Here is a 17,827-nt window from a genome sequence, read left to right on the forward strand (position 1 = left end):
CAAGAATACATTATCACCCGGGGGACTTTATCGTTCAGCCGATAACGACCTCGCAGTTGCACGAAAAAATAAGGGGATAAAAAGAAGAACGGGATACACTCTGCATTCGCCGGTAATATATCAAAGGAACCGCCTCTTTTACTCTTCAGCTTCGCTGTCAAAGCCCAGACTTTCTAATCTTCCTAACCTTTTTTCAACTTGGCAATGTTTATTTTCCTCTTCGATCGTTGTGTCAATTGTAAAGTATCGAAAGATACTTCATATAAGCCAAAGCCAAATCATTATTATGTATTCTCTCTTAAATTCCTTTGCGCTTATCTATACCCCAAGAAATTTATAATTTTAATGCCTCGGATAAGTTCAAGATATCGTATTTAAGAAGAATTTGAATGTAAATGTATAATAATAATCTTTTATACTTATATTCGCGCGTGGATGTAAATGTAATATGCTACAAATTAAAATGGAAAAGTTAGATATTGCAAGTAATTGCATAAAAAAATATGTAGAATATTTTTTAATGTACTTCTGCAAATATTAATTTAATACATTACTTTCAGTAGTCATTTACATCAAATTTATTTCACATCCATTTTAATTTATTATCGTTCGCAAAATTTGATCTTTTTACGAACCGAAGACGAATTAATATACTTTAAAGAATTAATCCTATGAATAAAAAGTAAATATATTAAAATTAACGATAAGTCTATTCAAATAGATTAGATAAAAATGAACGAAGTATTAATGTACGTAGAGATAATTATAGTCAGATGATGGAGCTAAAATTAAATCAAATTTTGTATTAAAAATTATGTTTTATTTGCAAGAGACATACATTTTTCAATAAGTTATTAATAGAAGAGATAAGAGAAATAAAAAAAAAAACAAAAAAAAAAAATAAGAGAAAAAGTTCGTAAAAGGAAACTTTCCTCCAATAATGCTAGTGATAATATTTCAAACGATCAATATCTCCGTATAAATAATATTCGGTATAAAAAGCGGTAGACGATTACTTAAATCAAATTGAAAATTTGAAAATATAAAATTTATTTTTCACACAATCAATGGTAATATATATATATATATATATATATATATATACATTTCATTAAATTACACTGTCAGATATTAATATTATGTGTTATTGTAAGTTCCTAATGATTATTATATTAAGAAATAATATTAGAGTTATTAAACTATTGGTATTTTAAATAATATATAATTTAAATAAATTACTATGTTATTACTAATTACACAAATTGCTCAGAAATTCCTTATTAACTAATTGAATACAACATTACAAAGAATGAAAAATGATAAATAACATACACGTTGTAAATCAAAACAAGTATTATAAAATTGTTTTAATTGGTCAAAGCTATTATAATTACATACTAATGATACCTAGTCATAAAATAATATATACATATATACATGTGTGTGTGTGTGTGTGTGTGTGTGTGTGTGTGTATGCCGATCAAATTCATAAATTATATTACTGACTTCATAATACGAATTAATAAGAAAATAGAATAATCCCGAATTCAGTTATAATAAACAATTAGAAATAGATAGAACCACATAATTATATTGTAAATAAAAATATTTGTCAAAATTTGGCTTTTTTAAAAGTTGCGGAATTAAAGTTTTATGTTTCGTTAGTAACCTTATCGTTAATGGAATAGAAAACTAATCAACAATATTATATAAAATATTAATAAATTTCTGTTTTATTTTCATTGCGACAAAGAAAATTTAAATTAAAATTGATATACAGTTATCAATGACACTGACAAACATTTGTAAATTTGATGTTTTCATTTATTTTAGAGCTCCAATAATATCTGGTAGTAAACTAAAATAATCATTTTAAAAAATTTTCTGTATAAAATTTATAAAAATTAAAATTTCAATATTAAAAATTAAAACAAATAAAATAATACTCAACTATATCTCAGTAGGAAATCCGTATTACTAATAGTAATATTTATTCATTAAGCTTATTGAAGATGTAAGAACACATTCAGCATTATTTATTTATTTATTGTAAATTTAAGGAACATATTATAATAGCTCTAAAAATATTAATATTGAAATACACCTTTTATATATTATATTAATTTAATTTATATTATTTTATATTATATATAATAGATATCATATAAAGTATTAACAACGCATACATTACATTTTTTAATACCAGTTTATTCAAACCTGTAAATGTAATATTAAATTGTTTTATTTAAAAGTAAAATTTATGTACTTTACTGTTTGAATTTAAAAGTTCCGTAACGTTATGTACTTTCAATTAATTTTATATGTACAGTCACAAGATTATACGCATTACATATGACAATGAAACAAAAATAATTAGTAGACAATTAATAGTGTTATTGCATTTTGAAAGAAATTGTAAAAGAAATCGTTGATTATTCAATTTATAAAATCGTTTAAAAGAAGATAAATAAAGTTCATTAAATGCAAAATTTGCAAATCTAAGGTAAATATGTAATCAAATCTATAATTATTTTTCAATAAAAGTTTTGATTATTTCGAACGAAAAAAAAATACTGATCAACATAATTTATAATTTAATAAAAAATTACAACTTGCAAATTTCCAATAAAACCAAAAGAAAAAAAATCTACGAAAAAAAACTCATTTATATTTACAGACATAACTATACAAGTAGACATTGTATTATTGATTTTTAGAAAATACATAATAAATATTTATAAAATATATTAAATATACTTTATATTTTCAAAATAATACATGATTTTATTATATTCAATAGAATGTGAATAACTAATCAAGAATAAATCGGGAATTCAATGTTGATATGAATTAATAATTTATTAATTACATGAAATAATTGAAATAAATGGCATCATATCATAATTAATGAATAAATAATATAATTAAAGTTAAAATTAATTAAACTAATGTTCAATAAGCTTCCTGAATAAGCAGGGTAAATGTAACCTCTTATCTAAAGTTATCTTATTATACTTTTGTAAAGAAATGAATTTACAATTATAATATAAACAATATGAAAGATTGTCAATGCGAATATAATAATTGAGATAATAAATAATTGAATAGATTATATTAAATTACTGTGAAAATTAAAATTTATAGATATTAAAATTTGCTATAATTTTTGTTTTCTTAATTAGTATTTTCAATATATATAAAAATATTGTTTATATTTTTAAATGTAAGATAATTTTTTCAACTCTTTAAAATTGTTTTTCCTTTAATTGTAAAATAGGTGGATATAAATTTTTTTCCCTGAATTTTTTTTTTTTAGCAAAAATTCAAGAAACTCCTGTTTTCATTCAAGTAGATATCATAAACGAGAAATATCCAAAGTTCATGGATGTTATAAGTAAATTGACAAAGGTCAAAGAAGCAACTGCTATAACCGTGTAATGTAAATTCGACGAGGAACATTTTCGTAGAATTACGATAAATAAATGGGTCGAGTGATAAAGACGAGTTGAAATGAAAAATAAGGCGAATCTGTATTAATCATTGCGAGGTAAAGTTAATGGCGTAGGGGGGATACAAAGCATAAATGAACAATTTTTGATCGCTTGACTAATTCGTTTCGGTCAGTGAGTGAGATCAGTTCGACTTTATAACATCTATCCGTCCTACTGTTATTAATAATATAAACGTATCTTTTTCTAAAACTTGTTGGTCACTTTTACACGAAGGTAGTGAATATCTTCAAATTATATTGTTATTCTAATGAATCGATTGAACAATAAATCAACTATTTTTTAAAACTTCAAATAATAAAAGTTATTTTTAACACGTTATATTTTAATTTATTTAACTTTTGAATAATAATGTCAACTATATAATTAGAATTTCTATTAAATGAATAGTTATTAATAATTTTCTATTAATATAACACAATTAAAGTCTGTTTTAATTTAATTATTTTTATCACTATAAACTAATATAATAGCTTCAGCTTATCAGAAAGATACTTTATTTAATGACCATAATATTATAAAACATTATTAATCTTGTGTTTACACTTTAGTTTTCGATTTTTTTTTTTTTTTTTTTTTTTTTTTTTTTTTTTTGCATATTTGATTATAGTGTCGTTATGAAAAACACTTGTGTCATGGGACATTTCGTATTAAAGTAAAAGTTATTTCATAAAAATTGAATTCAATGTTTTAAAGATCGTATAATAATTAAAAATTGAAAGCAATAAATCAATGAATCTTTTCATTAAAAATATAAATTTGTTATTATACATTAATTTTGTTAATTATAAATGCTTGTTTTTTTTTTTTTTTTTTTTTTTTTTTTTTTTAAATTTTTTTCTATTTTCTATTTATCATAATTATAAGAAACATCGTGTTAATGCACAAATGTGTTATATTATATATTTATATATAAACTACATGTACAGAGAAAAATTCAATAATTCGAATTATGTAATTGACTAATTATATTTTATACTTATCGGGATTGTTAATTTTTAACGATCTTGCTATAAATGACTATAAATAAAAAAGAAAATACCATTTAAATCAAAGGAAAAAATTTTAATTGGAAAAAAGTGTTTATAAAGAAATGAGATAAGAGTAAAAAATTATTTATACATATAAAATATAAAAGAGCTCAAGATAGGACGATTATGTTTTTATGCGAAATTTCAGTTTTATATTAGATATTAAATTACAATTATATTTAAATTAGAAAATTCACTTTCACGTTTCATTTACACTTTCATTGATAATAAATAATAAATATAATATACTTTTTCGAATTTGTATAATTTGTTCACATATTTTAAAATTGAATTTATCTGGTGTAATTTTAGAGTGTTGTGATTATGTGCATGAAAAATGAAAAGTTAATAAAGTGCAATAATAAATGAAAATATTACCAGACAGTATGATTAATTGAATTTTATTACACAAATAATTTTCAAATCTTTTTGATATTAGCTACTTTAAATTCGAATTTTGTGCAAATAAACATACTATCCACTAAATATATGTTCCTTACTGTTATGTCCAAATATATTTGTAAATATTAATATCTGTGATTTAAAATTAGATAGATAGGTGTGTTAGTGTTCCATTTTCTAATTTGGAATAAACGTTAAATAGAAATCAGTCACAACATTCAACTTGTTGCAGTAGTTGCAGTTTTATAGAAATTATTATATTGTTAACCTGATTTACTTCGTTTCACTGCATTAAATTAATTAGAAATGATCACGAATAATGACATTAAAATTCTATTATTCTTATAATTATTACAAAAATCTGTTTGAAAATTCATTTTCACAGTATATATAACGTAATAACATCTCAAAGAAATTTTTATCGATAGATTGAAATTACTTGTTCCTACATAGAATATGAATTTTAAGTAGAATAATATATTAATTAAAGCACTACATTTGTTAGTGTTTGTAAGATGTATGTGAATTAATCTATAGATAGATAAGCGCATAATATTTACTTAATATAGACTTATTAAATGAAATTTAAAATAAAGTATAAAACCAGATGGCGAGTACAAGCTTTGCCTCTAATATGAAAACTTTAAGCTGATAAATAATAAATCAATTGACATTTTAATATAAATATTAGTTTAATGCCGATCTTTTAAAGAATATCGCACATGATTACGTATTAGGTAAAGATTTTATAAATAAGAAATATCCTCTTTGAGCTACTGATTAAAGCAAATGTTTCGAAAATTGACTTCATTGTGCCACTAACTATCGAAAATCCTAAAAGCTCTCTATACATTATATTAATGCCGGTATTAATTATTGTTTGTAAATATTCCTTTAAATTATCTTTATTAACAATGTAATGTAGTCACGTGTAAATCCCTAGGCACGGGCAGGCAAATTTGCTTATATTTCTATTTGCTTATTACTTAAATGTGCGATAGGACTACGAGAAAATATTATTTAAGCAGCCTCTTTTGGCCACAAAGATATTAATTCTAGGAATATTGTGGATTTGACCTCCGCCCGATAAAACTTGACTTCGGCGCGTATTTTCATATAAAAGCCCCACACACAATATCCAAACAGCGCAGTAGCCAATATCGCAATAACAAATTGTCTCGTCGACACACAGCGGGGAAGGCATGCAACCGCTGCTGCTGCTGCTGACGTCTCTAACGCTACTTGCGTACCCCTGCCTCGCAAGTCCCCACGGTTGCTTCTTCTTCTGTGGCAACGAGGGCGCGAGACCCGGACCGTACACGCGGCCCTCGAGTCACGACGGACTCGCCTCCTCTCGGAACGCGAGGATGGAGGACCTGCAGAACCGCGGCTACGACCACGGTTACGGCTACGGTGCTATGGACAACTACGGTCAGACCGCTCGTCGAGCCCAGCATCAGCAGCTCCAGCCCGTACAGTCCGAGGTCGAGCACCGACCCCAGGATCTCCACGGTGTGCTCTACTTCTCCCAGACGAGCAGTAGCAGCAATAGCAACAGCAACACCGCGAGCCACGGCTACTTGCGATTTCCAATGTACGGGAGAGCCTCGCGCAACGAGTACAACGAGTACGTCGATCACTTCGTGGCATAATTCTATACACACGTAATTAACGTAGTGGTAGGAGCTTCAATTTCATCAAATATTAATTAATAACGGCTACCCCGGAGCACCCATCCATCGACCTGAAACGCAGTGCCCCCAAGACTCGCATGAACACTTATCGCATCAAGTACGACTGTTACTTTATCCATCTTTTCAAGCGTGTTCATTAGACTTTGAAAAAAACAAGTTTCTTTATATCTGTTATTATGTAATAAATAATCAGTATATAAATAAAGATATCGTTTTATCGAACGCGTGTATTTTTTATTTACATTTTATTTAGAGGAAATATGGGATCTTGCAATAAGATTTTTGGCCTTACACCACGAAATACAATTTGTAAAAGTAAAGTCCGTAGGATGAGAGCGTATTGAGTCGACGTAACAACGATCTTGACAATAAAAGTCGATTAATAATATTATTAATATTAAATTTGTGTATTATTTAAAATTTTCACTTTCGCTCTTGAATATATCGGCAACTACGTCTTCGTGAAAACTTAGTCAACTTTAAGGAAATTACTTTTAAAATTAAAAAATTTCGTTAAATGTACTATTACTACTGCTACTACTACTACTACTACTACTACTACTACTACTCTTTCCATCAATATTACATTTTTATTAATATACAAATCGAAATAATTGCAATTTTATTGCATAATATTTTGTACGTAGTTGTTAACATTGTTAAATGTTACATTAAAGTCAGTGCTGAGATTCCTCTTGAAAACCGTTGAAAGTAGAATGAAATTGATTATATAAATAAAATTTTATTGGTTGAAAGATTAAGAATATTGTATAATATAAGCAATTAATTTATTCGAGTGCTCGAATGGATATTAGCCAACAACATCACTATATTCTCTGTACTGGAAATTGAGAAAAAATTTTTTAATTTACGCGCGCAGACGGAGTACACGATAAATTGTAAAGATCGAGTAAAATCGAAAGATTTTAAAAGTTGAAAATTCATAGGAAATAAAATTCAGACATAGACTTTGTATTCTTAAAATTTCATTATATAACTATGTCAATGAATTAAAATTTTGTATTATAAAAATGCGTGTATTCGTGAACAAGCGCGCGCGCGCGCGTGTAGACGTATAAGACAAAACGAGTTCCAGGAAGACGTCAGCGAGTGTGAGGAAGACAAGGTCGATGATTGCGATGGCAAGAGGGAATAATGTAAGGACAGCAAGAGCAGGTGCCCTAATCTCGTCTAATCTGTGGCCCATAGAAATTAATGTTACGACTGTTCGCGGCCGGTCAATGGCTCCCAGTGTGAGTATCAGACCTCCTGGGGTCGGTCGTTTTCCTCTCCTCGTCGCCCCCTTCCCAATGACACTTATTCACTCACTCTCCCAAATCTTTCTTACGGGTCTTTCTAATTTCCACAAGACCATAATCAAATACATGAAAATTAAGTTTTAGAGCTAATAAAGATACTTACAAGCTTATCTCTATCTTACGGAATTCCGCTCTTTTCGACCAATATTTTCTTTTTTCTTTCTATTTTTAACTCGCCCATGGCTTCCCAACTACCATCGCATGTTTCGTACTCTATACGCTATTCTAAATTACGGAATTTCAGATAATAATTTTTCTTCGTAGACGGAATAAGCTTAACACCACTTATATATGCATATTTAAATGCTTTTATTATTGCAGTGCTCTAAGTACATAATAAATGTACCAACATATCAAGCAAAATAGAAATAAGTAAAAATAGAGTGTCACATTGAAATTTCAATTAATAAAATATATTCGTCTAGGGTCTCGTAAAAATAATAATGTCGAGGTAGGGAATGGTAGTAGGAAGGAGGCTTCGGGGTAGCTCATGAAAAATAACAAGAATAACTAGCGAATTAATTCATTCCCGCCGAGATCTGTCCAATAATGCATTGCGGCCCCTTTGCTTTCGCATTCCTTGGGACGAGCTGTTGAACTCGAATTACTGATTATTCTATGCGAATTATTCAGCAATGACTTGGAGTCCTCGCTCGCTCAGCATCTCTCATACGTACGGAATCTTCCTACAGATTGTGCGCGCGACACACTCCTCGCTTGCATTAATAGAAGAGAAAGAGAGAGAGAGAGAGAGAGAGAGAGAGAGAGAGAGAGAGACAGGTGGACTGGAGGGTGCAGTTACAACACCACCAACGGATACCATAACGATTGTGAGTTGCACGTCCAAGATATTAGGTTCCTGTCTCCTACAAGTACGACTACCTCACCCACTCCCTCCCCCGTGGTCTGCCACTCTCTCATTCTACAGCGCAATTGGGTGAGCACGGTATCGAGGGAAGTTGATGCGCGTGCGATTAATATTGTATGTCGTGCTGGTGAGTATTTAAAGATTGCCGTAGAAGAGAAGAAGTAATGATGTTTTTATTATATCTTATGCCAGTCACTTATGCAGGCCATAATTATTTCTTTCCTTGATGATGTTTTCTTTATAATATCACGTTTCGTTCAAATTTCAAAACCAACGACAAATGTTGACGTTTCAATATTTAAATGAAAATTAATCGATGTACAGACGAATGATATACTTTATTAACATGTACTTTTAATCGCTATACGACAGTACTGTGATTTGATCAAACGTGATATAAATTTCGATAGATAACAATATTTATCCAATATTGTGAGCAATAATTGTATTGGTAAAGCTATTTTAAGTTGAAAAATAACAATACACAGCTTTCAATGCTCTTCAAAGACTGACATTAAAAGTTAATACAGACATTTGTAATTGCAACTTCTATTTGGTGCTTAATTTGTTTGTACATATTTCGTTGTTGACATGATTCATTGGCATTTTTTATCTCCCACCTTGTTCTGTTAATTAATTTGAATATTACAGAAACTTAATATTGTCGTCATCTAATTTTCGATAGCATAAATAAAATAAAGAAAGCAGTCGGTAAAATAAATCTTAATCTATTTAATTTACGAGAAAATGCTTTTCTTTGCAATCGCTATTATTTGCAACACTATATTTCATAAGGTATTTTCACATGAATCTTACAAACTCATAAAAACAATATAAGTCATTTTATTAAATTTGCACCGATTGCGCTTCATGGCGTGTTGAATTTGTTCCGCGTTCCCCTCAGTGGTCTGAATATCTCTTAGGTCCGCATCTCAGCTGAATTTATGCACGAGGACAGATTGAAGACACGGTGCTATACTAAATGAAAAAAAAAAACGCAAAAAAAAAGGGAAAAGTGAGAAATAAGATGAAATGAGAGAAATGAGAATGGAAAGGTAGTCGAGGCGATTAAGGGCGCGGGCTTTTAATATTCGTAAGAAGAAACAAATTTTAGCGAATACAATTGTCCAGTGACATTTCTGCTAAGTCACAGTTTCGAAAACAAATATGACTTGTTTGATATATGGTTGACTGTAGCGCCCCTATTATTCAAATGATGACATATTCGATCTATCATTTCCAATATACAAATGACCATCAAACAATAAAAATAGTAACCTAGGGATAAATCATATTAAAATTAGTAATTTGGGGGCCATTCAATAAAGATAAATACGCGTTAAAGTGCAGCAAAAGTGGAAAGGAGTAGGGTATCGGAGCTAGGGACCGCAGGGCATGTTCCTGGGGCTCGTTCCCAATACAACCAGTGGGGACCTAGATTCGGTTGCAATTAGAGTAGGACAAAACTTTAGCGTTAGGCTAAATATCACGAGGCTGAGAGCGTCGCGGTACGAGATGCAGTTGACGAAGAAAAAAGCTGCTTCTTGCGAGTTTTTTTAATTGAGATGGTCGAGGATTCATAATAGCATGATTGGATAGAATTGAAAAATTTGTCAGTACTTGCAATTATCATATCATTATTGTCATCTGTAGACTAAAATCATTGAAGAAAAAATATTACTTCAATGTTTTGACAATAAATGATTAGATCACGAAATTTACCGCGGGTAGCAATTCAATATAACGATATTTCTTATATATAATAAATGTATTTTAAATAAAGTCGATAAGTCGTGTTATTGCAATAGTTAAAATTTTCGGATATTTAAAAATATGAAATTTTAAAATTGACTTCAAAGTATTTGCTCCCATAATATATTACGCATTGATCATTTATAATAACAAGATATCATCTTTATGTATCTAGTGAATGAATTAACCGTTAATATCTTCTTATGAAGATAAATTTTCATTCATTTTCATTGTTCAAATGCACAAAGAGTAGAGAATAATCTTTTGAATGGATCTCTCGACATACCAATACGCAATTCATATAATTGATCCAGCGCTTTAATAATATAGTTATCGATCAATTTTTAATCAATGAGCACTCGTTTATTCTGATAAAACAATCGCAATATTACGGCTTTGTTTTTAAAATACTAAAGAACAGTTTTAAATATTCACATTCAAGGCATTTGCGTATTATCAGATTTTTTTCGTTTTTTTTTTCCTCAGAATTCTAAATCATTTTCATACTAGAATCGATTTATAGCTGGTCTGCTTAACAAATGTAATTTAGCAAACATATATTTTCCAGTGCCATTTCCTTTCTCATACATAAAGAATAGTCTATTAGATTAGATAATATATTAGATTAAATATTATAATTATCAAACGATATAATGAAGTGAAGCACAATTTTTCATAATTCATTACCGGATAGCGCGTGTTTATAATAAACTTTTGCAGCACTTTCGTTCCCAGTTTTTGTTTTTCTTTTTCTAAAATTTTATAACCTTGTGTTTTAATTGCCATAAAATGTGCTTAAAATTGATTGATATTTGTATGTGGAATCACAAAATATTTTAATTCAGGCTCGATGTATCAACTAATTTTATACATTAATTTTGAAATTCTATTTATGTGAAACAAAAATTTGAAACTTCAAATTTTGTCGAATAGGTTCATTCAACATCTTATTTTTTTTTCTTTTTACAAACCCTATATAGAAACGTTTTTTCAATTTTATAAATTATTATATAATTGTGATATTATTTCATTAAAATAATATTTTATTTAATGGTTGTTTTCAATGTACCTACTCTTGTGATTAGTTTTTACGTAACGAAATTTTAAAGAATTTTAGATTTATTTAATAGACCTTCAATTTTTACATTCAATATTACATGAAAGAGACACAGATATTTTTAAATATATGTATGTAAGAGTGGGAGGTAACTAATAATTATAAGGTTCAATTAAATTCGGCTGGGTTGCATGCAACTTAAAAAATCCGTTATTAATCATCTCCTTTTCCCGCGAATCTCTGACCTTGTGTGCGCCCTTACTTCACTACATTATGTAACTTTCCATTGAAATTTTTACAATCACTTCATAGTTTTTTACATATTTTATGTACATTCTGAAGTTATAAATTATTATTCATTCTATTGATAGTTTATATTGTATCATCATCTTATTCATTACGGGAAAACACAAACAACTATATTAATTAGTATTAATTATATATATTTATTTTACATTAATAGAATTATTTTAGTTTATTAAATATCGTTCTTTTATAGAATGTCATTGTTAATTATATAAACATATATTAAATATTATATAAGATACATCTTATAAATATAGCACAAATTTTTATCCTTTAGTACATAAACAAAATCTGCTTATACAGCCTAAATATGACTCAAGAAATATAATGTATATAATTTTATTTAAATAAATATTACTAAATACATAGATTCACTTTTAAATCAAAACCCCTCTATATTAAATATTAATTATACCACACATACATCAATCCCTACGCAAAGGTATTTACTATGTGCAGCATTGCAAAACATCCTAACAAATATCAATAACTGACAAAAGATGATGATGATTAAGGTTAATCCGTACTTATCGACTTGATATAGTTTAATTTAATTTTATCTTTACATAAATTAATAAAGTGTATAATAATTAATTCACGAAATGAATTTTGAAATCTTAAAGTCCATTAATAATTAAGCTCGCATAATAAAAATCTACATTTCCATCGATATATACTTATAGTTAACTTGTTTGATTTAATACAATTTAATAGTTTCACATGGTTTTTACCCATAGTTATATGTTTAATTTACAAATATACAATATTTAATTGAAAAATAATTGCTATTTTTAAAGTGTTTCAATGACTTTGATGATAAATATTATTCATTTATAGAAATTTATTAATTTATTAAATAATTTATCTATAAATAAGTAACTTCACACATATTTATACAAAAGATGATTTATATATATATATATATATATATATATATATATATATATGACAACAAATTAGTCGAATATCAAAATATTGAAACATATATTAAATGTCTAAACAAAATAATGTCACGTTAACTAGAATTCCTTATGATCATGATAAGACAATTTTATAAAATAAAAATAAAAAATGTTATCGGATAAATAAAATTCGAAGAATTAAACATAAAAAATAATGAAAAATCGGGAATAAAAAATTGATATGATATTTTAAATTCTAAATCGATTATTTTAAAATATTGTTGATTGTTTTTATGTCACTGATCATTAGGAATTAATTATATGATAAATATATTAACAATAATACACAACATTTTTTAAACAAAACAATTGATAAAAAAAAAAATGTTTAATTTGAACAAACTCAATGTATATAAGATAGTATGTGTATTAATTATATCAGCCAATTATAAAAATAGCGTTACATTTCAACAAAGGATATATCACAAAAATTTAAATATGTCAAAATTCTTCAAAAACAGCAAAATAACCGAAAAATATTTAATATTAACAATTAATATGAATATTTTATGAATAATCGTAGAATATCGAAAATAAAGTATAAAGATGTTTGCTATTAATTTAAACAGAGAAGAGCATTTTTTTCAGAGTAAAATACTAAAGTGGTTAACCACGTTAAATACACATAATACAAGAAATTGAAAATTTTTTAAAAATGTCTCTTCAAAGCTAATTTAATAATATAAAAACTATTTTCAAAATTTAAAAACTTAAATTTTGAAAAATTCAAAAAAAACTTAAATACCTGCAATTAGAATAATTATATCGTTGAGAATTCAAAATTCTGAAAGTTAATATCGTATCCTATCCGTACTCTTATAATGAATTTCGTTTAAATTTTAAGCTCCTGGGAGTATCTCCTTCCTTGATTTCTATAATTTGCCCGTCAAGAATTTATTTGTGACTTTAGGAGACCAAACAAAATATAATAAAATCGATTGAACAAGAGTGAGAAAAGGGTTAACCAACTGTTGAACTGATAGATCAGAAGCGAATGAAGACTAATAAAAAAGTCAACTCGCAAGCAAAGTTACTAAACTTTTTTAACTTCGATTCATTATTACCTCTATGAAATGAATAAAAGTCGCCCATAATTGTTAACTAACGAGTAGATAAAAGTAGTATAATCGTCTGTTTCAATTCTAATTTTTTGTTTATATCTAGGATTGATAACAATTGATGAATCATAAATTAAAGCTCAATGATAATATAACTAATTTTTTTTTAAATCTTGAAACTTAAGGTGTGAATAATATTTACTCTAGTCCATGATTTTAAATGACAATAATTGAAATAACAATAATGACCAATTTATTTATGGATGTACTTTTAATAGCTTATAACCTGTTTTCTTTTAAGAATTTTTAATGTTTTTTTTCAGTTCTTTAATGACCCAATGTATCTATAATTCTAATTAATTAAATTAGAATGACGAATATTTACGATTCTATAGAATATGTACGTAAAAAATAAATAAATCGTCTTCAATGTTCCTTGATTATTGAAATACTTATCTTTGAATAACTGCACGATTCACAATATTTTCATTCATTCGATTGAGCAAATAAATATTGTAAACAATATTTGTCAAAAGGGCAGAGAAACACAATGACATAAACTCTTATTGAGATATAATTTTGAATAGCTTTTGAGTTTGAAAAAGGAAATAGGAAAAGTCGATTTCTCTGATAATTCAATGTCGCAAGGACATTGTAAAGAGAGTCGAATGATCCTCTACGTCTCCTTGACACAAAGTCAGTGGTTGTGCGGTAATTGCTCTCAACCCTCGAATGTAATCGGCGAGATGATCGCGTATCTTACAACTTGATTGGTCGTCATTAAACGGAATGCATTTATGCCACCCCTGAGACGGGTGCGCGTGCTTTCCTACACAGAATTATGTGTACACATTGGTCGAAATGAGGGAGGGGGACAAAAAGAGCGAGTGAAAGAGACAAGCGCCGAGAGAGATAGCGATAGATAGATAGATAGACAGATAGATAGGTAGGTACGTGGAGAGAGAGAGAGAGAGAGAGAGAATAAAAATATAGATGGAATAATAAAGAAAAAAAATAATTAATTTTATATTCGAATTCTATAATTTCATTAGAAGAAATTAATTACTCAAAGAATAATCCTTTTTGAAATAATAAGCCAGCAATCCTAAAAAAAGTTCAAATAAATTTATGAAAGAATTTAAATATATATAAAATCATGAAAATAATCGTGTTAGAATGAACATTTAGGTTAATTAACCATATTAAACACGTTATGAGTAAAAATATTATTACATGAATAATCCAATTTTTAATAAAAATTTAGTTATGCACATAATCAAAATAATAATTGTTTAAATGGTTTTAATTAAATTGGTAATTTTATTAACAAATGCTTTATTATTTTCAATTTAAAAAGTCAAACATTGTCCTTATTCAGAAAATAATCATTCGTATTGATTAAAGGTATAACGACCAAGGACAATTTTCTGTAACAATTATGTCCAAAACGAAAGTTTCAATTTATAAAAAAAAAATATAAATCGAATTGTTGTATAAAAAAGTTGTTAAAATCCAATGAATACGAAACAATTAAATTTAAATTTATACGAGTACAATGTCAAAGATTTAAAAAAAAAAAAAAACGCCCGCTTTAATAATTCTTCCTATAGCATGATTTTAAAAAATAAAATTTGTAATTATTTTATTCAAATGGAAACGATGTTAATTCTAACTTATTAATACAGAGAAAAAAAAAATGTAAATTATTTAAATTTTAATGCAATTCAAGCCGTAAATTTGCAAACTTACATAATATCCTTTTTAGTCGATAAAAGATAGGGATTGACAGGGAGAGAGAGAGAGAGAGAGAGAGAGAGAGAGAGAGTGATTGCGTAGGGCGGGTGAAGATTGGAGCGGGAGGGGAAGGAAGAGAGAGGGTTGGGAAAGAGAATCGGGATAACGAGACGTAAGGGAAATGAGGGAAAACGGCTGCGAAGTGCGGCTCAGCAGCGACACTTACTGAGGGAACTATTCAAAGTTTCGAATCTTACGTCGTCGAGATAATGGATGACAAATTGTACCTACGGATCACGAATGTGTAATGCAACGCAATGGCGGCGCTACTTTGCGTTGTGTTACGCAGTTGAAACTCTGCCGTTGGCCGAATAGCCGCGGTCACATTCGATCCTCGTATTGCCTTGTAGACAATCGCATCTGCATGATTAATTGGCAGATTACGTGCAAACCTGAATTTCAGCATGTGGAATTTTTTCATTTTCTTTCTTCGTACAAATTCGCGATAAACATTAATATTTGAGACTCTTCTTTACCGTTTTATCTAAAACTATGGCGATCTTTTTTTTTCCTCTATTTTTTTTTCTTTTGAAAATCTATTACTTTCAGACGCTTTATAAAGTTTTTAACTCAAGTTTAATACGTGATTATCATAATAATGTCATTCAAAATCTACATACAAAATTTTCTAATGTAGATCTACCTATATAGATGTATTATAATTCGTTAAAAGTATCTTTTATCAGTATAAAACAGTATAAAAATAAAAAATATTACACTAAACTTATGATAAAGTAGTATCATATAAATTATTCTTTAACAATTTTGAATTTTACAGAAATTTAATATAATTAATTGTATTTTATAAATAGTAGTGTACATCGATATTTATAATTGAGCTTATGGTTTAAATAGAAAATCTCAATCTTCAATAATATCTTTCAAAATGATGAATTTCGTTATAATAATATCTTTTTGCGCTTAATTTAATTTACTTATGTGCAATTAAATGCAGAAATTTAAAATATTCTGCTCCATAAAAAATGGCTCTTATTTTCAACAAAATTCAATAAATACAATTAGATTGGCATCTGACAATACTATGAAATTTTGAGGAAAGATAGTCCTAAATATATATAAAATTCTATTATATATTGGTATGCCAAAACATATATACAATAATAGCTAGCCAGAATATTAAATAAATGTACTTGCAACTATTAATAAAATACTTAAAAATTATTATTATCCTTTAGAAACAATGAATTGTAGAGGAAATTTATGCATCTAATTTTTAAAACTTTCAATAAAATAAACAATTCAATTAAAAAATTTTATATGTATAGGTTCGATAAGAAGAATGGCATTTTAACTCAATTGTTCACATTTTACTGCAAAATTCGTTGAAAGTAGATTTCTAACATAATTAAGAATATATTTATTCCATTACGCACATATAAATAAACAAGCCCGAGATAAAAAATAAAAATTTGCACGAAAATCCAAATTACACTATTATAATAAGTAAAATTTCTTTCCAATAAATAATGCATCGTGACTTTCCTAGCAAAATAAAGAAATATTGTGTTCCAATATTGTTCTCAATCTCGTATCGATTGAAAATTCAAAATTCCGACACGTGTGTGGTGTGGCGTATTCGAAGCTCATTTGCTTTAATATTCATTTATCACCTAAATAATCAAGAATAATGCTATTCTTGACAAATGTAATAAAAACTTCTGGGAATGGCTATAGGACGACTTAATGGGTACGTGAAAAACGCTAAAATCGAGACTGATTATAGTATAAAAAGGATATCTTTCGGCAACGTGGTCTTCAAGTGTCATTCAAAGACTTTCATTGAGGATTGGCGTCGAAAGGCGGCGAAACGCGCTTTTTAAAAGGTTGGAAGCCTGCACCGAGTAGAGCTATCGCTTTTCCGTCATAATCACTTTTGAATTGATTAAATTTTATGCCTAACTTGGCCCCGGCTCCCGGTAATGCTCGGTAGACGTTAAATTTTACGGGTTTGCCACCGTTACGTCGAGGATGACCGCACGGCGGTTGCTCCGGGTATTCCGAGCGACTACGGTAATCGCATTTTCTCTTACTAACACCTGCAATTTATACATGCG

The 17,827-nt window shown here is 27.9% G+C and overlaps 1 protein-coding gene across 1 annotated transcript; it reads left to right on the top strand.

The window, feature by feature from the left end:
* The first annotated feature begins 3,612 nt into the window (after positions 1-3,612).
* LOC105359192 (uncharacterized) lies at positions 3,613-6,781 on the top strand. The gene is made up of 2 exons (XM_011495709.1): positions 3,613-3,725; positions 6,135-6,781. Exon 2 carries the CDS (start codon positions 6,145-6,147, stop codon positions 6,592-6,594), a length of 450 nt encoding a protein of 149 aa, XP_011494011.1. The 5' UTR covers positions 3,613-3,725; positions 6,135-6,144; the 3' UTR covers positions 6,595-6,781.
* Positions 6,782-17,827: the final 11,046 nt, after the last annotated feature.

The sequence above is a fragment of the Ceratosolen solmsi genome, unplaced genomic scaffold (genome assembly GCF_000503995.2).
Source record: "Ceratosolen solmsi marchali unplaced genomic scaffold, CerSol_1.0 scaffold11, whole genome shotgun sequence".
In the NCBI taxonomy this organism is placed as follows: domain Eukaryota; kingdom Metazoa; phylum Arthropoda; class Insecta; order Hymenoptera; family Agaonidae; genus Ceratosolen; species Ceratosolen solmsi.

What these genes read in the sequence shown, in the direction of transcription:
- LOC105359192 (XM_011495709.1), top strand. Translation starts at nt 6,145, where the DNA reads ATGCAACCGCTGCTGCTGCTGCTGACGTCTCTAACGCTACTTGCGTAC.